This window comes from Lepidochelys kempii, chromosome 9 (genome assembly GCF_965140265.1).
Source record: "Lepidochelys kempii isolate rLepKem1 chromosome 9, rLepKem1.hap2, whole genome shotgun sequence".
Lineage (NCBI taxonomy): Eukaryota > Metazoa > Chordata > Testudines > Cheloniidae > Lepidochelys > Lepidochelys kempii.
In genome coordinates, this window is record NC_133264.1 from 8,444,989 (window position 1) to 8,469,406 (window position 24,418).

The 24,418-nt window shown below is 59.1% G+C and overlaps 2 protein-coding genes across 3 annotated transcripts; one reads left to right on the forward strand and one right to left on the reverse strand.

Moving 5' to 3' along the window:
* Positions 1-857: 857 nt before the first annotated feature.
* On the reverse strand, positions 858-5,728 carry POLR2H (RNA polymerase II, I and III subunit H). Its single transcript, XM_073359230.1, has 5 exons — positions 5,394-5,728; positions 4,165-4,248; positions 3,410-3,503; positions 2,570-2,653; positions 858-2,054 (listed from the first exon to the last, which is right to left on the reverse strand). The coding sequence occupies exons 1-5, from the start codon at positions 5,464-5,466 to the stop codon at positions 1,937-1,939; spliced, it is 453 nt and encodes a 150-aa protein (XP_073215331.1). The 5' UTR covers positions 5,467-5,728; the 3' UTR covers positions 858-1,936.
* A 225-nt stretch (positions 5,729-5,953) lies between these two features.
* On the forward strand, positions 5,954-24,027 carry LOC140917117 (major facilitator superfamily domain-containing protein 8-like). 2 transcript variants are annotated; one of them, XM_073359229.1, is made up of 11 exons: positions 5,954-6,706; positions 15,036-15,221; positions 16,066-16,128; positions 16,260-16,379; positions 16,970-17,049; positions 17,169-17,463; positions 18,764-18,837; positions 19,422-19,505; positions 20,526-20,655; positions 21,288-21,360; positions 23,221-24,027. In XM_073359229.1, exons 1-11 carry the CDS (start codon positions 6,631-6,633, stop codon positions 23,405-23,407), a joined length of 1,368 nt encoding a protein of 455 aa, XP_073215330.1. In that variant the 5' UTR covers positions 5,954-6,630; the 3' UTR covers positions 23,408-24,027. The 2 variants fall into 2 exon arrangements, with proteins under 2 accessions (XP_073215330.1, XP_073215329.1); XM_073359228.1 differs by having other exon boundaries at positions 5,956-6,706; positions 21,238-21,360.
* Positions 24,028-24,418: the final 391 nt, after the last annotated feature.

Sequence of the window (24,418 nt, forward strand, 5' to 3'; positions counted from 1 at the left end):
GGGATCTGGGGCTAGCGCTGGGACCCAGGCCTGCTCGCTGGGGGCCCATGCACAGGGGGGCGCCAGACTCTCTCCTCCACCCAGCTCCCTATCCTGCTCTGGAGGATGTGTGTGGGGGCTGAGAACCAGCCCCACCCTCCCCTAAGAATGAGGTATCCAGCGCCCTCCTGCGGCCACTGCAGGAACGGCAGGCAGACAGGTGCCTTTTCTAGAAACAGAGCAAGCTCCGGCTCTCACACTTTCTCCTAGCCTAGCCTCTTCCCAGGCTAAAGCATCTCGCAGGCATCTCCCCTCTCACCCCTACCCTGCAGCAATTTCTAGGCTGAATTACATGGAAGGAGACAGCATTATAGAGACCATGTCTACGCTACACGCAGTACGTCACGCAGACACTTCCTTCAGCCTGCTGCATTCTTCCTCCACGCCCCCTCTAAAACCCAATCCCCACTGCCTGCCACCCCACTCCCGTTCTCGGCTCTCCTGGGAGTTTCGGGGCCATTCGCACCTCTGATCAGAGTGGATTTTTCACTAAGGAAACTCCAGGCAGCAGAAAGGAATCTAAGGGCCAGGATCCAGCCCACGAATGAAATCAGCGAGATTGAGCATGCTCAATAGAGCTGCGTCTGGTTTCACTGGCTGGCTCTGCATCTGGCTTTCAGGCCTTCCCTCCACCAGAAAGGGCACGAGCCCCTGGGCCGGCAGAGCTTGTCCCAGCCCCCCAAACAAAAAACTCTATTGGCAAAAGCCCCTTTTCGCAGGTGGAGTGGACTTTTACTGCCATAGCTACTTTGGAAAAACTCTACCTGTGTCCGGTCACTAAGGGCCACCCCATGTGTTGGAAGACTTGGCTCACAAGCTCTCCGGCAGGGGGAGCCCTCTCCCCTTTTTATTGAGGCTGGACAAGTAGCGGATCCCAAAACTTTTTACAGTCGTAACCCAGGGTCACAGTCTGGATATAGCCAGAAATGACTGGCATGGGGAAGGGGGGACAATAGCAGAGTCAACTCGGAGACAAAATGAAGCATCTAGCTCTTAGAGTCGCAAAGGAAACTTTCCAGTGTAACTAGTGCAGCCGTGCCTGAAACAAGGGACCGACACAGTCAGGTCTGCGCACCTAGAAGCCAGAGTGCAGAAAGAGGTGAACTCCCCATCTTAAACACCAGTGGTTTTAGCTGTGTCACTGCCGATGGTTTAAGCAGGACGTCGGGACTGGAGCTCTCGCACCAGAGCGTAGCAATCTGCTGGGGCTGAAGCGTTTGATTCGATCCCTGTGGTCCTAGTCCTGGCCAGTCTCACAATGTCGCATCTCCTTGGCACCTCTCATCTCCCCGCCCCCACATCTCACACGTGCTAGAGTGACCTAAGCAGAGACACATCCGAAGAACCCACTTTAGTAAAGAACCAGGTGGGGCTGGCTCATAACGATTCCCTCTCCTGCTCCCAGCCAACACAGAGGCCACGAAACACAAGGACTGCTGGAAACGGTGCAGACTTTTGCCATGCAGCCAGCAGAGTGGAGCCGACAGGGAAGCAGCCCCACAGCCAGTATGGGAAAGGAGGGGTCTGGAAAGGAGCCTGCGGCACACACGGCAGCCACTCACCATCGCCTCCAGCCAGGGACCTGCCTATCCCCCTGCTCACGAGGGGCAGACCGCTGGCCTGGAACAGGAGTGGGCTGCAGGCCCCAGCAGAGGGGCATCATTGGCAGAATTGCAGGTGGCGCAGGGATCTGGACCAGCAGGGAGTACAACAGCCTAGTGGCTCCCTTTTTGCGTCACTCCAGAGGGTCCTGATGGGCCAAAAGAGCTGAAATCCAGCGGCCGTTGAACACAAGGGTCCCAGTCTCGGCCAGCAAGGCCCTGTCGATTTGCAAAGCCTGCGTGTGAGGCAGGGTCCCAGCTGCAGCCGCAGTCCCCAGCTGCTCGGCCCCCTGCGGTTAGAAGGCCAGTTTCTTCATCAGGAGGTAAACCCTGGAATCCACTTCAAAGCCGTGCAGGTTGTTGGCGTCTCCCTGGAGTCTCATGAGCAGACCACCGTAGGACACGTAGGCAGAACTAGGGCAGGAGAGGGGCAGAGGTGAGAACAGGATCCCATGGATCAGGGCGGGGGCATCACACCCAGGTTCCAGAAGCCTGAGTAGCCAAGAGGCAGCCACAGTTGCTCACCTCCCCAGTGTCAGCGGCCCTACTCGTGGCTAAAGGGAGCCCCTGGCTATGGCCTCCAGCCATCACCTCTGGGAATTAGGAGCCTGCTACGTGAGAGGAGTGCAGTGGACAGCGCTCAGTGCCCCGGTGTTCCCCTTAGGGATCCACTAGGGACTCTGGGCAGGACCATGTTGCCCTCTCCCTTGACTACCCCAAGCTCCAGGCACCGCGCTTTGGAGGGGCACAGAACCGCACCACCTCTCGTGGACAACAGGGGAGTGGCATGGGGGGTAGGGGCAAGCAGGGCACTTACAGGCGTGTGGCTGCCTCAGTGGATGGGTGCCCTTTGGAGGGGCACAGAACCGTACCACCTCTCGTGGACAACAGGGGAGTGGCATGGGGGTAGGGGCAAGCAGGGCACTTACAGGCGTGTGGCTGCCTCTGTGGATGTTTCATCGCCCTCAATCCTGTACACCTTCCCGTACATCACATATTCAAACTGGTCGGCCCTGCGTGCAACAAGACACCGGGGTTGAGAGAGGCGCACACCCACAGACCTGACCCTCCTGCCCAAAGCAAACATCCACCAGGGTAAAGCACCAGATGGTTCCTGGAAAACCACCTGGGGCCCTCTGCACTCCTGCAATGGCCCCGAACGTAGCCAGCCACATAAGCACAGTTTGGCCTCTGCCCCCACAGCACACAGGGACGCTCAAGAGATGTGCAATCCAGCCCTACTGAGTCACCAATGGACACCGCCGGCCAAAGCAGCAAGTACCCCCTGGTGAGTAGGAAGCGGGAGCTACAGACCCAGGGCCGCCAAGAACAGGTAGGGGCTGCTCAGATATGACAGTGATGATGTATAAATAGTCACAGACACAAGAGAATTTAGAAACCAAAAAAGAAACAGAGATTGGATAAAAGTTAAAGATGAGAAGGAAAACCGAGAGAGAGGAAAAGTGAATGGGGGCAGGACAAAAGAGCGGGCACCAATCAAATGCACCAGGAGACAGAGCAGTACCCCGCTGCCAACAGACCACAAGGGGACTCCACCAGACAAAGGCTGGGAACTCGTTAGCCCCTTCTCCCAGGTGTTTAAAGGCCAAAGTCATCAGGCAGCGACGCTGACCCATGGTAGCTCCCCAACTCCACGCTTTCCCCACTGTCAGTACCCCTTGGTTCACTGCCCTCAGCCAGCTTGGATCCCCACAAGAGTTGACCATACCCGACCCAAGGGGAATTCATACTGAGGACTGCCCCATTACCTGGACGGCCTGTCGTCAGTGGGATTATACTCCCCATCATCCAGGGTCCCATCTTCATACAAAGTGCTGGCAATAACCAGGCGGAATTTGTCACCTGAACCACACAATAGAGAGCAGGAGGTAAAAGGCAAGCCTCCAAGGAGGCCAGCTGCTCACAGCCACATCTGTCACAGGCCGCATATTCTCATGCACACAAGGGCAGGGAAAAAGGGAGCAACACAGAAACCAGAGCACACCAGGAGTACTAGCTGTATGTTAATTCAAAGGTGCTCGATGGCAGAGACGAGCGAGCTACGTGCAAACTGGCTCCTAGCCCGATCTGCCCAGTCAACAGGGAACACAATATTCAGGGCTCCCAGCTCCAGAGAAGGTGATCAGGGACACTCAGCAGCGCATCCAGATGCCAGGTGATGCGCTTGGAGTAGCACGGACCCCAGGGTTCATGGAGCTGTCAGGCAGGTGAAGAGCATCTCTCCTCACATCACAGCTGTTCGTGGCCACTGGACCTAAGTAATTAAATGCACTGAACGCATCCAAGGCCTCTTTCCTTAAGAATGGCAGCATGCATGTGAGGGCTTACTGCACTTTAAATCATACACTTCAGATGCACACCTTTCCTTAACTTGCATTCGTATCCTGGGTAGACAAGCCCTCAGTGTTATGGGCACCTCTGCCAGCAGCTGGCTCTTGCTCAACAGGTGCTGCCTGTTACAGGGATGATCAGTTGCCAGCCTGCGGGCATCCTACATACGTACCCAGGTCCACGGGGTAGATCTGTATATTCACATCCAGGATTAGGTCCATTTTGAAAGACTCACTTTCACAGTGCAGGCGGGAAACTGGAAGAGAAGGAGCGGAAACAGCAACACATGAAATACGGGGCCTTTCGTCTCTAGGCCCTCGGTCCAGATCCAGCCCCAGATCCCAGGGGGAAGGAGGTGTTATTGGACCTGTCCCCTCTATGGCCTCAATTCCAATTTAGCCTCAGATCTGGGGTTGGGGGGTGTTATGGAACCTGTCCCCCTGGGGCCTCAGTCCCAATCCAGCCCTCAAAACGAAGGGGGGGGGGGTGTTAAGAGGCCTGCTCTCCTTAAGGCCTGGGTCCCAATCCAGCCCCAGATCCAGTGGGGTGGGGGGTTATGGGGCTGTTCCCCCCCGGGGCCTGGGTCCCGATCCAGCCCCAGATCCGGGGGGTGGAGGGGGTTATGGGGCTGTTCCCCCCCGGGGCCTGGGTCCCAATCCAGCCCCAGATCCAGTGGGGTGGGGGGTTATGGGGCTGTTCCCCCCCGGGGCCTGGGTCCCGATCCAGCCCCAGATCCGGGGGGTGGAGGGGGTTATGGGGCTGTTCCCCCTCGGGGCCTGGGTCCCGATCCAGCGGGGTGGGGGGTTATGGGGCTGTTTCCCCCCGGGGCCTGGGTCCCGATCCAGCCCCAGATCCGGGGGGTGGAGGGGGTTATGGGGCTGTTCCCCCCCGGGGCCTAGGTCCCAATCCAGCCCCAGATCCGGAGGGTGGAGAGGGTTATGGGGCTGTTTCCCCCCGGGGCCTGGGTCCCGATCCAGCCCCAGATCCGGGGGGTGGAGGGGGTTATGGGGCTGTTCCCCCCCGGGGCCTGGGTCCCGATCCAGCCCCAGATCCAGTGGGGTGGGGGGTTATGGGGCTGTTCCCCCCCGGGGCCTGGGTCCCGATCCAGCCCCAGATCCGGGGGGTGGAGGGGGTTATGGGGCTGTTCCCCCCCGGGGCCTGGGTCCCGATCCAGCCCCAGATCCGGGGGGTGGAGGGGGTTATGGGGCTGTTCCCCCCCGGGGCCTGGGTCCCGATCCAGCCCCAGATCCGGGGGGTGGAGGGGGTTATGGGGCTGTTCCCCCCCGGGGCCTGGGTCCCGATCCAGCCCCAGATCCGGGGGGTGGAGGGGGTTATGGGGCGGTTCCCTCTCGCGCCCTGGCGGGAGGAGCCCCGGGGGAGGGAGACCCCGGCCTGACTCACCCCGGTCGAATTTCTTGCCCTCGGGGTCGATGTCCTTCACGTCGAAGATGTCCTCGAAGAGGATCCCGGCCATGGCGAGCGCGGGGCGGCGAGCGCGCGGCAGGGGCTCCGAACCTCACTTCCGGCCGCCCTGCGCCCGCTCGAGCCCACGCGGAGCCGCCATGTCAGTGCGGGGCGGAAGCGCTTGCTCCCCCCTCCCGCCCCCGGGCAGGGGCTGCGCATGCGTACGGGCTTCCTCGCGGCTCGCCTGACGGGCGGAAACGGGGCTCGTCCGTTTCCGCTTCCGCCCCCTGAGTGGGGAGTCCCGGGCGCCTGGGTTCTGCCCCTGTCTGCTCCACCTGTGGGCAGCGCCAGTAGGGACGGGCGTTAGGTGCCCCCCCCCCCCGTACAACCCCCGGGGGAAGGGGGGGACCGCCTGGCCGCAGGGGTGGGAGCCTCACCCCGGGGCGGGGGCAGCGGGACTATTGTGATAACACCGGCGGGGGCGGGGGGGGGGTGACTCCTGATCTCTCACGCCCAGGGGTGTGTCTAGACTGGCGGGGGGGGGGCACCCTTTAAACTCCCGGCTGCACGCGGCTACTGTTTCAAAACGCCCCGCGGTTCCCGCCCAGGTGCGGGGGGGGGGGGGGGGTTCGCTGAGCTCTCGCCCCCTGCCCGCCGGCTCCAGGTCCCGGAGGGCCCGCCAAGGCCCGCGGCTGTGTCCGGCCAGAAAGCCTCCCCCCACCCCCTTGTTTGAGCCCCTGCCGGGGCGGGGGCGGGGGCCCGGCTTGCAGCGGAGCAGACAGTGCCTGGGCTTGGCATCAACCAATTGCAATTAAATCTTGAAACCGCTCCTCCGCCCCGCTGTCCCTGAGACCCCCCGTCCCCGTCCCCGTCCCCGCCCTGCGCGGAGGGGGCCCCCACTGAGCTGCTTCTCCTTCAGAGGCGCCTGCGGCCGGGAGCGGGGCCCTGCCCACCCACACCTGGGGGCGCTGGGAGAGGAGGAGCCGGCGCTTTGCCCTGGTCGCTGTCGGCTGCGGGCTCGCTCGGCTCCGCCCCGGGGCTCGCTGGATCCTGGTGGGGGGCTGGGGCCCCCAGCGACGTGCACCCAGGAAGGGCTGGCGAGAGGCCAGGGCTGCCCGGCCAGGCAGCGGGGCTGCGCGATGGCCCCTGGCAGCGGAGACGCCGCAGCCGGGCGCTGAGTCCTGCAGGGAACCGTCACCTGCGCCCCGCGGGGAGGAAAGCGGCAGCCGGGTCGATGGAGTATCAGAGGAAGAAGAAACTGACCAACTTCACCATTGGCCTCCTCTTCCTCTCGGGAGGGATCGAGTATGGTGAGCGCTGCGGGCAGGGGGCGATGCCCTGCCAGCCTGGGCCGGCCACGGAGTGTCAGAGCCATAACCGGGAGGGTGACTCCGGACACCTCCACTCCCCCATGGGCCCTGCTGGGGGGCACCCACGTCCTGCTGCGTCCATGAATGACAAACCCGCTGGTTTAGGTCCTATAGGCGGAAGCTCTGTCCCTGAGGGTGGGTTTGTGAGTCTGCTCCTCTCTGGTCCCATTGCTTTGTGGATGTTAATGGACCTGGGTCAGTCTCTCTCACCATGTCACAGATGGGGAAACTGAGGCACCGAGGGGGTGGTTAAATGACTTGCCTGAAGTCAGGCGGCAAGTTGGCAGCAGAGCTGGGCTCTGCTTCTGGCCTGCATTCTGGACCCTTTATGCTGCAGCGGGGGGCCCCCCAGTCAGGTGTTCCCTTGGCCCAGTGGGGTTCTGTGGATAGGGCTGGCACAATGGGCCCAGCTCTTGTTGCAGGGGTACGACTTCCCCACTCTGCACTCCAGCTATTCTAGACGGTCACAAGTTGGGTTAATAGATGTTAAAGCCGGAAGGGGCCATAGTGCATAATGCAGGTCATTGGATTTCACTCAGTTAGAGCAGGCCCCGAGCTGAGCCTGGAATTGGGGAGGTGGAAAGGTGGCTCAGAATCAGGGCCCAGCAATTGTCAGGCTAGGATAGCATGAGAGGAAGGAAAAGGCCTGCTTGCGTCTCTGAATGGGGGAGTGGAGTGGAGGGGTGGGGTAGGGGGAGAGGTGAAGGCTATGGGGACTGTCATGGTTCTACTAGAGAACAGAGCAGATTGCCTTTGGAATCAGGCTGGTGTTCCCCACCACCTCGAGACCCCCTTGCGCATCTGCATCTGCTGTGTGACCCTGCAGTGGGTCTGGTCCTGTCTCTTGCCAGGACACCGGAAGAGCCTGTGCCCTGCCTCTGGCATGCAATCCTGTGCTGTCTTGTTTTTCTGGCTGTGTCGAGCAGTACCTTGTGAAACCCCAGGACTAGAGACTGTTTTAATGGCAACGCCTTAGGCCAGGTGCTTGTGCCCCTCCGCCCCTCATAAGCTGGTGGGATAGCAAAGGGATTGGTAATTTGCAGTAGCTGTTTACAAGGAGACATCAGCATCTTAGATCAATTGTGGGGAGTCTCCTGTGACTCTACTGGCCTTTATTGGGGCTGGAGCAATGGTGGACGAGAGCCATGGAGGGGTTTTGGGAGCCTGGCAGGCCCTGCAGTGGGGCTGGCTCGGTATGTGGGTCTGTTCCTATATGGATTTTTAGATGCATTGTTCTTTTCTTACTGGGACTTTTTCCCCTTGGTGAGACGTGCCCCAGTGCTCCCCAAAGTGCTGGGAATTGCTAGGCTTGGAGTGGGTCTCGCAGGCCCCACAGCTCTTCCACACGGCTTGGTGGTGTGAGGGGATGGGAGGGCCCCTGCTGAAGCAGAGCTGGTCTCCTAGTTTCCTTTGTTAATATTTAACAAGCTGCAGTCTGAGTCTGTAACTCATCCTTCAGGGTCAGCTGAAGGGTGGGACTGGAGGAGGCACTGCTGCTGGGTGCCAGCCTTCGGCACCCCTAGCTGACTTACATCTGCCAACAGTCTGTCAAGTGTGATGAGAATTCTGTGCCCACCAGGGGGCACTGAAGGAATGGGGCAGGGGAACTGGTTATAGGTGGGCTCACAGCTACTCCCTTCTTTCAGAAGAGGGTGATACTAAACTCATGCTTTGTAGGTATTTTTTCATGCTTTGTGTGTATATAAAAAGATCTTCTACACTTTCCACAGTATGCATCCGATGAAGTGAGCTGTAGCTCACGAAAGCTTATGCTCAAATAAATTGGTTAGTCTCTAAGGTGCCACAAGTATTCCTTTTCTTTTTGCGAATACAGACTAACACTGTACTGTTACTCTGAAACCTGTCAGATTGCAAGTGCTATCACTCCTCCTGCTTCAGGGGATAAACCGATCCCCATGCCAAATCAGAAGCATCTCCCACTCCTTCCATGAGCTGATACTATATAATTAGAGCCCTGGGGTGGCCACTGTTGCAGGGAGGCTGCCAGACTAGATGAGCCATTGGTCTGTCGTGATGATGAAAGCTGCTGGACTAGAGGAGCCCGTGCTCTTCTCTGGTGGCCGGTGAATTACATTAATTACTTGGCCAGCAGGTTTCCTGGATATCCTCATGCTTGAAGCTGGGCTGCATAATTCAAGGACCTGAGTCACTGGCATCCCGAGCAGTGTCTGTAATTAAGTGTTTGTGTTGGAACATTAGCCACTGTGCATATCCCCGGCTTTTCCCAAGGGTCAGTCCTAGGACTAATCCTATTCAATGTACTCATAAATGATCTGGAGAAAGGGGTAAACAGGGAGGTGGCAAAGTTTGCAGATGATACTAAACTGCTCAAGATAGTTAAGACCAAAGCAGAACTTCAAAAAGATCTCATAAAACTAAGTGATTGGGCAACAAAATGGCAAATGAAATGTAATGTGGATAAATGTAAAGTAGTGCACATTGGAAAAAATAACCCAACTATACATACAATATGATGGGGGCTAATTTAGCTACAACTAATCAGGAGAAAGATCTTGGAGTCATCGTGGATAGTTCTCTGAAGACGTCCATGCAGTGTGCGGCAGCAGTCAAAAAAGCAAACAGGATGTTAGGAATCATTAAAAAAGGGATAGAGAATAAGACGGAGAATATCTTATTGCTCTTATATAAATCCATGGTACGCCCACATCTTAAATACTGCGAACAGATGTGGTCCCCTTATCTCAAAAAAGATATACTGGCATTGGAAAAGGTTCAGAAAAGGGTAACTAAAATGATTAGGGGTTTGGAACGGGTCCCATATGAGGAGAGATTAAAGAAGCTAGGACTTTTCAGCTTGGAAAAGAGGAGGCTAAGGGGAGATATGATAGAGGTCTATAAAATCATGAAGGGTGTGGAGAAAGTGAATAAGGAAAAGTTATTTACTTGCTCCCATAATAAAATAACCAGGGGCCACCAAATGAAATTAATGGATAGCAGGTTTAAAACAAATAAAAGGAAGTTCTTCTTCACACAGCGCACAGTCAACCTGTGGAACTCCTTGCCTGAGGAGGTTGGGAAGGCTAGGACTATAACAGAGTTTAAAAGAGAACTGGATAAATTCATGGAGGTTAAGTCCATTAATGGCTACTAGCCAGGATGGGTAAGAAATGGTGTCCCTAGCCTCTGTTTGTCAGAGGGTGGAGATGGATGGCAGGAGAGAGATCACTTGCTCATTACCTGTTAGGTTCACTCCCTCTGGGGCACCTGGCATTGGCCACTGTTGGCAGACAGGATACCGGGCTGGATGGACCTTTGGTCTGACCCAGTATGGCCGTTCTTATGTTTTTGGGCACACAGCATCTGACCTGTCCCGTGGAGGGGTCTCGACTGGCACTGGCAGCCAGCACTCTGCATTCCCTGATGCAGCACAGAGAGCTTCCCCCTTTCCTTGTGACCCTCAGCTTAGCAGGATGAGCAATCACCAGGCCTTCCCGTGGTTGGGTGCTGAGATCTACAGCCAGGATCAAGGAGACAGCCCCTGCTCTGAAGAGCTCGCAGTCTATGTAGCCAAGACAGACAGAGGGGGCAAGGAGAGGGGGGCTGGGGAAAGGAGCATTTGTCCAAGGTCAGTGGCAGAGCCAAGGCTAGAACCTAGGTCTCAGGCTCCCTGTGTGCCCTGGGCCACGCTGCTTCTCTTCAGGGTATGGCTGCAGGTGCCCCAGGTCATCCTGGCCCCAGCTGAGCTCTGGATCCACAAATGTCACTCGGACACACAGAGTTCTGCAGTCCGTGTAGGACGTCATGAAAGGGACGAGCTGAAACTGTCCTGCCTGAAGGGTCCTTCCTGTCCATCCCCCGCTCCTGTTCGAATCCACAGGTCTCTTCCCCCTCTCCCCCCACACTTGTCCTTTGTAAGTATTTAGTCTCCTCTTTTGTCAGCTTCCAGCAGGAACTGGGGCTCTTGTCGTCCAGACCACCCGCTTCCTGATTTGTGGCTCGCTAGAGGCAAGGTATTTGCAGGTCATGCCCTCAGTCTTTCCTTGCCATCCCATCCAGAGCTACCTTAACACCCTTATCCGCCTGGCTCTCTGTCGCCCGTCCACAGAGGGGCACAAGACCTTGCCCTGGTGATACAAGTCTCATCCCTGTGCACAGAACTGGCACTCCAGGTGAACACTGCCGACCAGGGGAGGGAAGAGGGGCCTGTCCCCACAGCAGCCACTTTGTTTCCAGCCCCCTTGTTAGTGACGTTCCATCCATGCCCCTGCATGGGGAATTTGACACTTATTGCTGAGTACATCTCTTCTGCCTTTGAGAGACCCCAGTCCTCTAGCACCTGCAGATTCATCCAGATCCCTGGTCTCTTCCCTTATTCCACAAATAACCAAGTATGGGTTTCCCAGCTGGAGGCCACCTCCATGGGCAAGGTGCTGCCCTGCTGTTGGGATGGCCATTGTGCTTCTGGCTCGCCATAGAGCACAGCGTATGGGAAGAGGAAGGGAGAACTGAGCCTGCAAGGAGCTAATTTGCTGTTCCCCTTGGCCAAGCCAACATGCCTCCATTTCTGGCGATAACCGAGTGATGGTGCTGGCTGGGGTTCACCATCCACGTGGGAACGTGACCTGAGATGATGGCACTGAACACACCATGTGCTCAAGAGCTGGTTAGTGCCTGGAACTTTAGCAAGAAGGAAAAGGCCCCAGGTACATAGAGATGATATGCAACCCAGTTGCAGATGGGGAAAATACACGAGTTAAACAATTCCCCATTCTCAAAGCTCTCCCTGAACCTAGCTTTCCTCTCCAGCTGCTCACTACTCCTCTTCATCTGTGCCGGTTACAACCATCTCCTCGACTGCTCTGAGCTCCGCGCTGGATTCAACCCGCCTGCTGCCCTCCTGAAACCATCTCACCCATGGCTGCCAATGACCTCACCAGACCTCGGGGCCTCTACTCGGACCTCCTTGGCCTCTGCTGCTGCTAACACTGGGGTCACGCAGGCCTTGTCCTGGGCCTGCTCCACTTCTCCCTTCACAGCCTCTCTGGGGCTCTGCTCAGGCTTGCCCTGACCACCTAGGCCAGGGGCAGGCAAACTTTTTGGCCTGAGGGCCACATCGGGTTTCCAAAATTGTATGGAGGGCTGGTTAGGGAAGGCTGTCTCCCCCCAGACAGCCAGGCGTGGCCCGGCCCCGTCTCCTATCTGACCCCCCTGCTTCTCGTCCCCTGACGGCTCCCCCCGGACTCCTACCCCATCCACCATTCCCTGCTCCCTGTCCCCTGACACTCCTGGACCCCCTACCCCTGACTGCCCCCTGCTGCCCCATCCAACCCCCCCCCCCATTTCTGACTGTCTCTCCACCCCCCCGGGACCCCTGATACATCCAACCCCTCTGTTCCCTGCCCTCTGACCACTCCAACCCCTATCCACACCCCTGACCACACCCCCGAACTCCCCTGCCCTCTATCCAACCCTCCCTGCCCCTTGCCCCCTTACCGTGCCGCCTAGAGCACCGGGTCAGGCCGTGGCTCTGCAACTGCACTGCCCGGCTGCCCCGAGCGTTGCGCCGGTGGCATGGTGCGCTGAGGCAGCAGGGGAGGGGCCGGGAGCTCAGGGGCCGGGCGGAAGGGTCCCGTGGGCCACGGTTTGCCCACCTCTGATCTAGGCAGATGACTCGTGGCGCTCCCTGTCCCCTCCATAAACCTCACCTCTCAGCCCCTCGCTCCAGCGTATCCTGCTGTTTCATTGCCACTCTAACCCCAAGCGGAGCTCCTTGCTGTCCCGTCCCCCATTCTGGCGCAGTTCGCCGCAGCGCCCTTGTCCCTGTCGCTCAGGGTTTGTCTGCACTGGTGCTGCACCATCAGAGGTAGCGTGGATGCGTCTCCTGCTGAATGTGCAGCTCTAGTGTAGACATAGTATAAATGGGGATGGGCGGTGTTCATATCTGACTCCTCCCTCTCCTGGCTAGCGTGTCCCAATCCTGCTTCTCTTCCTTCATAACCCAAGGTCTCTTATTTCCTTTTCCCCGGCAAAACTCTCTGCTCTGGGGCCTTCCTGTTCTCCTCCTCCTTGCCCTTCTCATGGGGGAGTCCAGACCTGGAGCAATGACTGAGCAAGACTCCCTGGCTGGCGGGGGTGGGAGATTGAATCCCACCAAAGGGCGGCAGCAGGGCGGGTGCTCTCAGTATGTGGGATGCTACAAGCATCGGCTCCCGAAGGGAAGCTGTCCCTGAGGTCTCAAAGGGTAGCAGAAGAACCTTGAGGCTGGTTCTCCATGCCTGGGGCAGGCGGTGGAAATCATTAACTAGGGAGGGAAGGAGAGAGCGGGGAGATGCTGGCGAGGGGCAGGGGGAGCAGTGCTGTGGCTCTCTGGTGGAGGCTGCAGGGCAGTGGGCAGTGCCCATAAGCGAAGCAAGGGATGTCTTCTCATTGGCCATCCTACTGTGACTGCCCAGTGAGGGCTAACAGTGAGACCTGCTTCCTGGCCATGTCCTGGGCGGGGCCGGTGTGACGAAGTGGGACTGTTCTTAATGTTTCCTCTGAATAGTGTGGGGGTGCCTCAGTTTCCCCTAGGCAGTTCTTAAGTATCTAGGGGCTGGGGTAAGGGTGTATGATCATTGCAGAGCCCTAGAGGGCAGGTGTGTGCAGGGGTCTGGACACAGAATGGCCGACACCCTGTTTCCTGGCAACTGATGGCCGGGGCCCTTCCCCCCCTGCAAGGTGAGAGCTAAAAGGGTTGGAGAACAAAGGAATCCGGTGACCTCCTGGCCCAGGAAAGGAACAAAGCCCAGGGGAGGAGGGGCTGGAGGGAGTTTCAGTTTGGGGCTGGCTGGGGACATGGAGTGAAGGGCAGACATGGTTGTCTGGCTCCCTGCCCCCCAAAATGGACCCAGCTGAGGGGTCCCGTTCTCTGCACCTACAAGCTCTGTGTTAGACCATGTTCCTGCCATTTAATAAACCTCTGTTTTGCTGGCTGAGAGTCACGTCTGACTGCGGAGTTGCGGGGCATGACCCTCTGTCTTCCCCAGGACCCCGCCTGAGCGGACTCGCTATGGGAAGCGCACAGAGGGGCAGAGGATGCTGAATGCTCCGAGGTCAGACCCAGGAAGGTGGAAGCTGTGTGAGCTTTGTGTCATGCAGACAGGCTGCTCACAGAAAGGCGACTGCCCCAGAGTCCTGACTGGCTTCATGGGGAGCAGTTCCAGAGCATCACCCAGGGACTCCATGACAGCCGGTTTTAGGTTTTTTGCCACCCCAAGTTCCAAGAGCGCAACTGCCCTAGCTTGCTTTGCTGATGCCTAGAGCCGGTCCTGGTCCTGGGGTATGGAGGGCATTGGGCAGCCTGGCTCTGGTGGCCTGGTGTTTCTCATTCTGGCAGCACTCAGACACTGTGGTGCGTTATAGCCGCCTACAGAGGCCAACGGGTAGAGATGCCCGACGTGGTAGAAGCTGTGGCAGGCAGGTAGCTATGGGAAAGGGTCCCAGGCTTCTTGCCACAGATACAGCAACTAAACTCTGCTTAAAGAAGGTGATGGTGGGAGGCATGTGAGGACTTCGGTTCTGGCCACTGTTGAGCTTCATGGAGTTTCTCTGTCTCCCTCCTGCAACAGCCGTTAAGTGCGATGTAAGATGGCTGTGACTGGGTGAGGTGCACGGCCCACTCGCCCTGCTGAGGGGCTCGGCTGCTGCATAAACACCTCGCAGTAAGGTCTCACAGGAGCTCTAGGGTAGCGGGTGAGGGCCCCTGACCGAGGGAAGGAGGCTCTGGCAGGCTGAGACAGGAACAGGCTGAGTTGTGCCCTCTTAGCAAGGAGGGCAGGGGGCCGAGGGCATGGGGTGCTGCTGGGGTCCACGTGACTCTGAGGAGCTGCTGCAGCCTCCAGCACCTTCCATCCCAAGGGAGGGTGAAATGCCCGGCAGCCACTGGGGAGCTCCCAGGGCCCAAAGGGGACGGTTTGAGTCCTTGGGTGGTTGGCATCTCCCCCTTCCTGAGCAATGCGTCGGTACTGGTGATCCGGCTGGATAGCCAGCAGTTGCCATGGGCGGGGGTCAGAGGCCCAGCTGGCACGCCTAGGGGACCCAGAGACCTCTGCCCTCTTTGTCCAAGGCCAGCCAGGGGTGGTCTCATGCTGCACCAAGGCTGTCTCACGAGGTGGGCTGTACGTTTGCCCCAGGGAGGCAGGAACATGGATTTAGGGGAAGGCCGAGCACCCATTTGAGGTGGCCTGGCAGGACCTATTCTAGCGCTGTGGCGTGGGGCTCCTGACTGTCTGTCTCTGCTCCCCATTAGCGGTGATTCTGCCCACGATCTGGGCCTACTTGCAGACGCTCCATGCTGAGCCGTACTTCCTGGGCCTGGGCATCTCTGCCTTCAGCCTCACCGGCCTGCTTGCGGGGCCCCTCTTCGGGCACTGGTCTGATCGGAGCCAGCGCACCAAAGCCATCATCCTCTTTGCCAACGTGTTTGAGATAATGGGTGAGTGAGCAAGTGAAGGCCGGCTGGGCTGCTTCGCTGGTGGGAGCAGTCCAGAGTGAGCCTGGGTCCTGGCCCCCAGGGAGGGCGGGGTGAGAGGGCAGGATTAGCCCCACTTATCACAAGGGTGTAAACATGCAACACCAAACTCTAAATGCAGGTACCTGAGGCCCTGATTTACAGAGATCCTGAGCACCTGCTTCTACTCCTAGGAAACCTGCAGAGCCAGCCCAGCTGCAGCAGGGAGCTGGGTTCTAGTCTGGCTCGGGCATCAGATGAATTCATTGTTAACCAAGGTCCGGTTGCAGGACCCAATCTTGCCCTCAGTTACGAGGGGCAGCTGGGGGATCCCTGTGGGGCAGAATTCAGCCTGCAGAACCTCTGGTGCTGGTGCTGACCCATCAGCTGGACAGAGCTCAGCTCTGAGTGTGCCGCGCTGGTCACCAGCTAAGTACCCGTTTACGTCAGCCCACGTGCTCTACTGCATGGGGGCTTGGTGTTGCAGGACAAGGAGCATGGGGCCTGTGATGCCATTGTAACACAGGGACTCTTTTCAGAGCAGGATCGCAGATAACCCTCCTGCCTGCAACACTAGGGTGCAGAAGCCAGGAGTTCTGAAGGACTCGATCCCTGCTCCAGCCCCATGGGATGAGACCCTCACAGGTGTACGTGGGGTTGATTATAGCCAACAGGGGACAGCAGTGCCTGCCCGTCCTTCCTCCATGAGGCTTGCCTCTTGGCTAGTCCAGCTGGCTCCAGGGATGCACCCGCACCCCTTTCCTGGCTGGCTGTTACTTTGCATGTTCCTCCCTGCGTTACCTGTTCCTTTTTGTCCCCCCAATTGCAGGGAATTTCATGTACTTTATGGGCATCTCCAAGTGGCTCCTCCTGGGCAGCCGGCTGGTGGCAGGTAAGAGCTGCTGGTGGGGATGCTGTAGGCCACGTGGATCTAGGCTGAGGGTCTCCAGATCCAGGGGCTTGTGCCGGGGGCTTTCAGAGCATGCCCCGTCTCTTGCCCCTGACTGTCCTTGTTTCTGGCAGGTGTTGGGACGGGAGCGGGTGCCTCCATCTTTGGCTATCTCACCCGCTCCACCACCTCACAGGAGCGCGCCAAGGTGTTTGCTGCAGTGATGGCATGCCGGCAGGTTGGGCTGCTGATTGGTAAGGTACCCCAGGACTACCCCCCCCATGCCCTCTCCGCAGCAGGCCTGAGCATGGGGGGAGTGGTGGGCCTGAGCCGTGAACTGGGGCTCTGTGGTCCACACACAGTCCATGTTCAGGAGGCGCCTGCCCCATGCACCAGGCTCTTGCCTCAGTGTCGCTCTCTTTGCTGTGGAGAGGGGCCACTGAAGAGAGCTGGCTCAGCTCTGACTGCCCTGTGCCCCTGAAAGCAAGCTGTGGTAACTGTCGGGGGACGCCGTGTAGTGGCTGGTGTTTCTCAGGTTGGGAAGGGTATGGGGCCAGGGCATGGCAGTGCGGTGCCAGACCACGGTGGCATTGCCTGTCAGGGGTGGGGGGTATGTGACAAAGGATCTCCAGAGAGGCTGTTGCCAGAGGCAGTGGGGGTGGCTATCAGAGCCTGGCGAGGGTGGGAGAGACCCACCATCTCCTTCACGGTGCCCATTCTTTGCCCCTCTTGCTGCAGAGGGAGGTGGCTGGTGGCAGTGAGGGGCATGCCAGTCCCACCCTCCTCACTCTCTGTGTTTTCCTCCCGGTGCCCAAGTGTGACCCCGCCATCTCTTTGTGCTCAGGACCCGCCTGTAACCTCTTCCTGCGGCTCTGTAACTTCCGGCTGGGGCCCTTTGAGGTCAACAAATTCACCTCCCCGGGGGTGAGTATTCCCAGGGCGGCGCTCGCAGCCAGGGAGAGCTTGCCGCGTGAGTCGGCCCCGAGTTCCCTGGGTGGGGGAGCTGTGGCTCCGGGCACTCAGGTGTCTGTCTCCCTGTGCAGCTCTTCATGTGCCTGCTCTGGATCCTGCTCCAGTTTGTCGTTGCGGTGATGTACTACGACCTGCAGCCCGTGCCCCACCTGCCGCTGGCAGCGCAGCAGGACGAGGAGCGGGAGCCCTTGGTGCAGCACGGCGCTGGCCAGGACGAGCCCGCTGAGCACCGGGGCTATGGCGGCACTGGCCAGAGGACGCCCCCCGAGGGAGACGAGTCCCGCTATGTGCCCAACGGGCACCTGGCTGAGGAGGAGGGCAGAGTAAAGGAGAAGAGCCCGTTTCAGAACTTCAGCGCCATGCGAGGTGAGTGCCCCCAGCCTGGCATGCCCCCATTTTGATCAGTACTGTGCTGGGCAGTACGTGGCGGGGATTTGTCACGGGCTTCAGTCGAACCAGGATCCTACCCCTGCCGCAAGTCTGGCAGAGCTGGAGTTGAACCCACACCGCTGACATCCCAGTCCAGCGCCTTTGCCACAAGGCCAGCGGTGTGTCCGCAATCAGGGTGTCAGAGCTTGTAGGGGAAAGGTGAGCCACACGCTCCACAGACCCCGCACAGCGGCTGCTCTGAGTGGTGCTGACGAACTCTCTGTGCCCCGTTGCACCAGCCTGGCAGCTGCATAAGCCCCCAAGGATCGTGACACTGTGGGGCTGTCGCTGGTGGGTCTCTTGCTGCTCTGGACAGCTATGTGGGAACTGAAAGCGAGCTGTTTGGGTGCTGATTGGCGAGAGGGCCTATGGGCACCATGGGGCCTTCCTGCTTGCCCCTAGAACCCCAGAGCAAGCAGATGGGTCAGCACCCAAGTGTCCCAGACTGGACAGCCTGGACCCAGTGTCCCGCGGGCACACTGATGGGCAGGGCGCAGACCTGGGCACAGAGCGGGGAGTGCAGGCCCAGCTGTAGGAGACCCTGATGGTCCCTTCCCTTCCCTAGGCACTGCGCCTTTGCTCCTCCCCCAGGGCTGTTATCCCTGGATTGCAATAGGGGAAACTGAGTCCCAGAGAGGGGAAGGAACTAGCCCAAGGTCAGCCAGCAAGCCGTGGTGTGAGCCGGCAGGACGAAGCTATGGAAGGGTTTGCATGAGAGGGAGTTGGTGGGACTCTCCAGCTGGGGGTCCAGGAAGGCTGGGCTCTGGGGGCCGGTGGACTGTGGAGGAGGGCAGCGCCCCCTCTTTCTCACAGCCATGTAAATTGGGAACCAATGAGTGGAGGAACTGGCATGCAGGAGAGTGTGGGTCTGCTGCAGATGGAGTTCAGGGCCAGAAGAGGATCAGACTCTCCCTTGCCCAGCGAGTCTGGTTACAATAGCATCGTGCTTCCTGCCCTGAGCCATGTTGAGGGGGCCTGCGCTCTGGCTGGCATAGGAGTGTGCAGGGGCCTAGTTTGAACATCCAAACCCTGGTGCTACTGAGGTTCCCCAGCATCCCCCTCATCCCAGAACTTTGCTTATGCCACCCCCCAGCCTTCCCTGTCGCCTGATTAGCCCACTGACCTGTTCCATTGGGCAGTGTCTCTCCCGCCTCCGCCCCCAGTGGGAGACAGGGAGGGCTGGCCCCTCTCCTCGCCAGCACCACAGCCCCGTGACATCCGCATGGTGTCGTTGCAGAGTACCTGCGGGAGGAAGTGGTGGTTCTGCTCACTGCCCAGTTCATCACCCTGTTCAACCAAACGGCCCTGGAGGTGAGTGGCTGGGGGCCTGATGGGCAGGTCGCTCTGTTCCACTCCCACTGAGGGTGGGAGGAGGCGGGTTTCTTCTCCATGTCGGTGGTGGGGGATCCAGCTCCTCTCACAACCAGACTGGGTCCAGGGAGCGTCTCCTGTCCAGCCCTTCCCAGGTTCTGGATATGTGTTTCGGGGTGGGGGAAACAGGGGATCTCCTCTCCCCTCCATGTGGTGCTCTGGCCTCTCCCAGACCCCTGGTGGGGTTCACCTTTCACCTGCACCTGGTGCCCAGAGGGCGGGCATCTCTCCCTGGGCCAAGGTCTCCTTGTGGAGAAGGGCAAGGGGAAGCCCAGAATTGGGTGAACGTTGGGCATGACCCAGGGTTACCTCCATCTCAGGGAAGACAAGCGGGAGCAGAGACCCAACGTCCTAGTCAGGGGAGCCCTCCCACCAGGGATACCTTCTGGGCAGAGCAGGGGAGGGGGCACCTCATGGGCGAGGATCTGTACCTCCCCATCCCATGCAAAGGGGGCTCCTCACAGCCGTGAGTGTAGGGTGGGCAGACATGTGACTGCTTTCTCTGCCTGTCTGTATGTCTCTAGACCATGGTGACTCCCATCACCCAGCGCTACCTGAGCTTCGGGGAGCTTGAGAACAGCATCATGTACTTCCTGTGCGGCATCGAGGTAGGTGAGACCCCAGCCCTGGGGTCTGTAATGGCAGGTGTCCTGGCAGACATGGCGTGGGGCAGGTGACTGGCTCCCATCCCACGGTGCATGTGTACACGCATGATCCGGACCCTGCCGAGAGCGCTCGCAACCTATGAATGTCTGACCCTCTTTCTCACCTCTCGCCCCGGCCTTCCTGGTGACCTGCCCGCCCCCCCTCTCGTCCCCTCCCCCTCTTTGGGATCCTTCAGCTAATTGCTTTTTGTTCTCCACCCCATGCTTCAGATGTATGTACAGCCAGACTGAGGAGGGGTGGAGGGAGGTCTAGGCCTAGAGCCACATTTGGTGCCCCCACTGCCCTCATCACTAAGCCAAGCCCTCCTCTGAGTCATCCCTCCAGCCCCGACCTCCTCTGTCCAGCCCAGGCAGCGAGGGAGGCTAGTCATGCTGGGGTCCCATCCAGCCAGGCCTCTCCTGCGGCCCTGTTGCAGCCCCTCTGGGAGCATTGGTGCAGCTAGTCTCATGCTCCTCCACTCGCATGGATGGGGCTGAAATGCCTGTGCCCTGTCTACACTGGCACGCTCACTGTTCCCATGGTGCTGGCCTGCAGGGGCGGGGTGCCCAAAGAATGCCAGTGTAGACGCACCCAGACAGAACTCGTGTGGCACGTCTCCTCTGCCCTTGCTCCGGCAGTGTGCGGAGTGGGGCATTCTTGCCAGCGGTCTCTGCAGCTAGGGCAGGGTGGGCTGCAGGCTGGAGAGACCTTGTGCCCTGCTGGCAGAGAGCCTGTGGCCTGGCCTTGCCAACCTGCCCCGGTCTGCATGGTGCAGGCCATTTCCTGGAGCCTGACTGTGCTGGCTGGCACCTGTGCCCGAGCATGGCCTGCTTGCTAGCCAGGGGATGGGCGAGCGGTGGTGCTGAGGCCGTGAGGGGGAGGGCAGTCTGCAGAGCCCTGGCGAGCCGTGACTCTGACGGTCTTTGCACCCAGCCCGAGGTCCAGGGATTGTCTAATAACTCAGCTTCCCCCCTTCCCCCAAGGTGATCTGCGGCTTCTTCCTGGTTCGTTGCCTCAGCAGCCGCCTCCCCGACCGCGTGGTCCTGGTGCTCGGGCTGGTCATCTGCAACGTGGCTTGTGTCTGGTGCCTGCTCTTCCTGGCACGGCCCCAAGGTAACCATCCTGCCAGGATCTCTGGTTCCTCTCTTCCTGGGCCCTTCTCCTCACTCCCACCTGAGGGGAATCGCTTGGCAGGGGGTTGGGTTCGCTGGCGAGGGATGGATGGGGGACAGGAGCCTGGCATGGCTCTGGAGTGCTCCCCTGAGCTGTGGGGCACCTTGCTGGCTCAGGCTGGCCCAGCAGTGCCCTGAGGTGGCCCAGCAGGGGCTGTGTGGTGGAGAGGAGACCCCCTTGCCCAATGAGCGGTGGCGATGCTCAGCTGCTGTAGGTGGCATGGTGGCTGTGACGGGCCCAGCGCCTTGCTGGCGCTATGGTTCCCCAGCCCCTCTGTCTGCTCGGTGCAGTCAGGGAAAGGAGCAGGGGGTGCTCTCCTGGGCGCCCAGCATCATGAAAGTCTGGTCCTCTGCTGATTAGGAAAGCTAGCAACCGAGCATGGAGCATACTGGGGGCGGGCGGAGCATGCCAGGGGCTTGCCCATCAAACAAGCATAGGCCCTGATTTGAATCTGCCAGTCTCTGGGGCTCTTTGCACGCCGGGCCCATCCACCCCCCTGCCATGTCTGCGTTGCTGCCACAGGAAGCTTTCCCATCCTGCTGTCTGAGCTGGTGGTCGGCGTGTTCCTGCAGGTGCTGGGGCTGCCCTTCGTGGCTGTCTCCCAGGTCTCGCTCTTCTCCAAGGTCACAGCAGAGAGAACACAAGGTGAGCCTCGGGGCAGGGTCGGTGCCCGGGCTGGGGCATGGTGCCCACTTCCTCCCCTCCCCTTCAGAGCACAGTCTGCTCTGGGACTAGCTGAGCCATGCCCAAAATGCAGGTGCCTGCCTGCCCCTTCTCACTCCAAGCCCAGATACCACAATGAAGGGCACCCTTGAGATGGGTGTCATAAAACACCCATGGGACCTCTGTGCGGTCGGCCTCTCCCACCCCTCCCACCTTGTGCCTTGTAGGGACACCAGGGCAGCAGCTTGGGACAGCTGGGATCTTGGATGGTGCTGTTAAGAGCATGGAACCGTTCGCTTCACCCGCACAAGCTGGGCCTGACTCCTCCCTGGCCCTGGCTGAGATGAGTTCCCCCGGGGCTGAGTCTGGCCCGTCTGTCAGGATCTTGGTGTCAGAGCAGGTAGCTCTGTCCCAGGAGGAGGCTGTTAACCCATGGCACGGGGCCCGCTTTCCAAGGCGGGTTTCCATTTCACATGGCTGTGTTGGGTTTCTGATCAAACGCTGATTCCCCGGGTCCAATTTCTATCCCACTTTAGCCTGGCCCCTTCCAGCCGCTGAGTCCTGTATCCGCTCCGTGTTGGCAGAACTGGCTTGGTTCCTCTCAGCTCAGTGACTGGCTTGCCAGGGTGATCTGAGCCACTCTTGCACCCGATGAATGGGGACACCCTTCTCCTCGGCAGGCCTCCCTGAATCACTCCTTGAGATCAAAGCTTGGTGGGATCCTTTGTGAGGCCCCGCTGCTGTCTGCCACCTAAATGCTGAATGAATTTCTAGGGGTGTATTGAAGATCTGGCATGGCACAGGTGGGTAGGCAAAGCCTAGCATGGAGAGAGAGCAGCCAGGGAACCCAGCATGGGTCTGCCAATTGCTGTGACCAGGGGCCACCGACCTTCCTGGCCTTGCAGAAATGTCCAGCTGGAAAGGACCTTGAGAGGTCATCGAGTTCAAGCCTCCAGTGCTGAGGCAGGGCCAAATATACCTAGACCATCGGTTAAAACATGATGGGGACCCCACAACCTCTTTTGTTAGCCTGGGCCACAGCTTAACTACCCTTTGAGTCAGAAACAGATACATGATCCCTTTCCTGATATCTAACCTAAATCTCCCTTGCTGCCGATCACCTGCATTACTACTTGTCCGACCTCCAGTGGACATGGGGAACAGTTGGTCTTTGTCCTCCTTGTACCAGCCCTGAACATATTTGAAATCTGTTATCAAGTTCCTGCTTTTCTCTAGAGTAAACGTGCCCAGTTCTATAACCTTCCCTCATCGGTCATGTTCTCTCAACCGTTTCTCTCTGGCCTCTCCCCACCCTGGATTGGACCCCGAACCGAGGCCTCCGACTCCCAGGGCTGTCTGAGAACGCTGATCTTTGATGGAGTATTTTCATACTGATCCAGCGGGACGGGGAGGCAAGGACGCTGCACTGCAGAGACCACGGCTCTGTTTGTCGAGCCAGCGCAGAAGTGTGTGTGGGCCCCACATCCCATAAGACTTTCTTTTAGGGGGCGGGGGGCTGCTTCTCTTTCTCTCGCCTATCTCCCATTCTGTCTTTCTCTGCAGTCGTGCACCAGTCCCGTGCTCCTTTGGTTGTGGGGGGATACGGCCCAGCACCCAGGCAGTCTCACTGGCTCCCAGATGGCCATTGTCTGTTTCTGTAGCACCATGTTAGCGCTCAAGCTTCCCCGCCAAGAGAAAGGCAAGGTCCCCACCTGCCGGGAGGCTGCCTGCCTCTGGTCACACCCCAGGCAGGCCAGTACCTGCGGTGGCTTAGCGCCCCCTGGTGTCAGGAGCTGGGGACAGCAGGCAGCGTTAACCCTTTCTGTTCTTCCCGTGCTGTAGGGTTCAGCCAGGGCCTGCGGCGGTCAGTGGGGGGAGTCGCCACCATTCTGGGGCCCCTGTGGGCTGGAGGCCTGACCGAAAACCTCTACATCATGCTGGGGGTGATGATGGGCCTGCTGATGGTGAGCACCCCGGGGACGGCCGCCTGCCCCTCCTCACCCTGCCTCTGGGGGAGCCAGGGCTCTAGCCCCACGGGCCGCATGCTGATGGCTCTTCTGCTCCTGTAGGTCATGGTCGGGCTCTCATACTCTTACCTGGTGGAGCCGCCCCGGGGCTACGTGCCAGGACCGTCCCAGGAGGAGCGGCGCTCGTGACCTCCCACCCCTCTGCCGCACTCCCAGAGGCATTGCACGGTTCAAAGCCACCAAGGTGAGAGCGTCAGAGCCCCTGGGCTCGGGGTGCCTCCTCTGCCCCGGTGGCCAAACCGTCCTGGGTCAAGTGCACCAACCCGCCTGAAAGAGCCAGGGTGAGGCCAGCAGCTCCTGCTGGAGGGACAGTGCAGTCCTGCTGCTTGGCGCTGGGGGGTGCTCTGAGCTGTTTTACTGCTGGGGAATCTGCACAGGATGTTTTATGAGGGAGACATTTTACTGAGAGTGGTTTGACCCTCAGAGGTCTGCAGAGCCACGGCAAGGTACCAGGGAACCCGCAGAAGAGCATTCGACCCTCCCAGCCTGGGCTCTCGTCAGTTTGTCCAGTAGGAAACAAACACCTTACCAGGGTTTCACACGTAATGTAAAAAATCTCTTGGTGGCAAAAATATGGGGGGAAACAAAGGAAATTCCCCAATAAAACGTCAGTGTGATGGTTTGAGGAGCTGGTTCTTTTTAATAGACACCTTCATGCACTGTAGACATACTTGCCCCAAACACCCTTAACTCTGCCCTCCACCATCCATCTTGTGCCTCTGTCCCTGAGATACCTATCCTCTATACCTTCTCCGCACTTCCACTGGGACCTCTGTAGTTAACTTGCAAACCACCCAGCCACGAGCCCCAGCCGCTACTCCAGCTCACCTTCCCTTTCCAAGCCCCTTCGCATCCTGTAAACACACTGGTGCCTATATCCACCATTGCTGAAGGAGCTCAGATAAGGAGCGGCTAGCTAAAACCTGCCCGCTCCTTAAAAACCAGCTGCGGTTACAGAGGGCTGGAGGGCAGCATAGAGAAACACTATATTTAGAAAAGGCTCTAGGGGTGGT

Excerpts from the sequence above, each read along its gene's own strand:
- POLR2H (XM_073359230.1), bottom strand. The coding sequence starts at position 5,466 with ATGGCCGGGATCCTCTTCGAGGACATCTTCGACGTGAAGGACATCGAC. Across the intron at positions 3,504-4,164 it reads GATCTACCCCGTGGACCTGG|GTGACAAATTCCGCCTGGTT; the intron begins GTACGTATGTAG and ends TGTGTGGTTCAG. Across the intron at positions 2,654-3,409 it reads ACTGACGACAGGCCGTCCAG|GGCCGACCAGTTTGAATATG; the intron begins GTAATGGGGCAG and ends TGTTGCACGCAG.
- LOC140917117 (XM_073359228.1), top strand. The coding sequence starts at position 6,631 with ATGGAGTATCAGAGGAAGAAGAAACTGACCAACTTCACCATTGGCCTC. Across the intron at positions 16,380-16,969 it reads GCAGGTTGGGCTGCTGATTG|GACCCGCCTGTAACCTCTTC; the intron begins GTAAGGTACCCC and ends CTTTGTGCTCAG. Across the intron at positions 19,506-20,525 it reads ACTTCCTGTGCGGCATCGAG|GTGATCTGCGGCTTCTTCCT; the intron begins GTAGGTGAGACC and ends CCTTCCCCCAAG.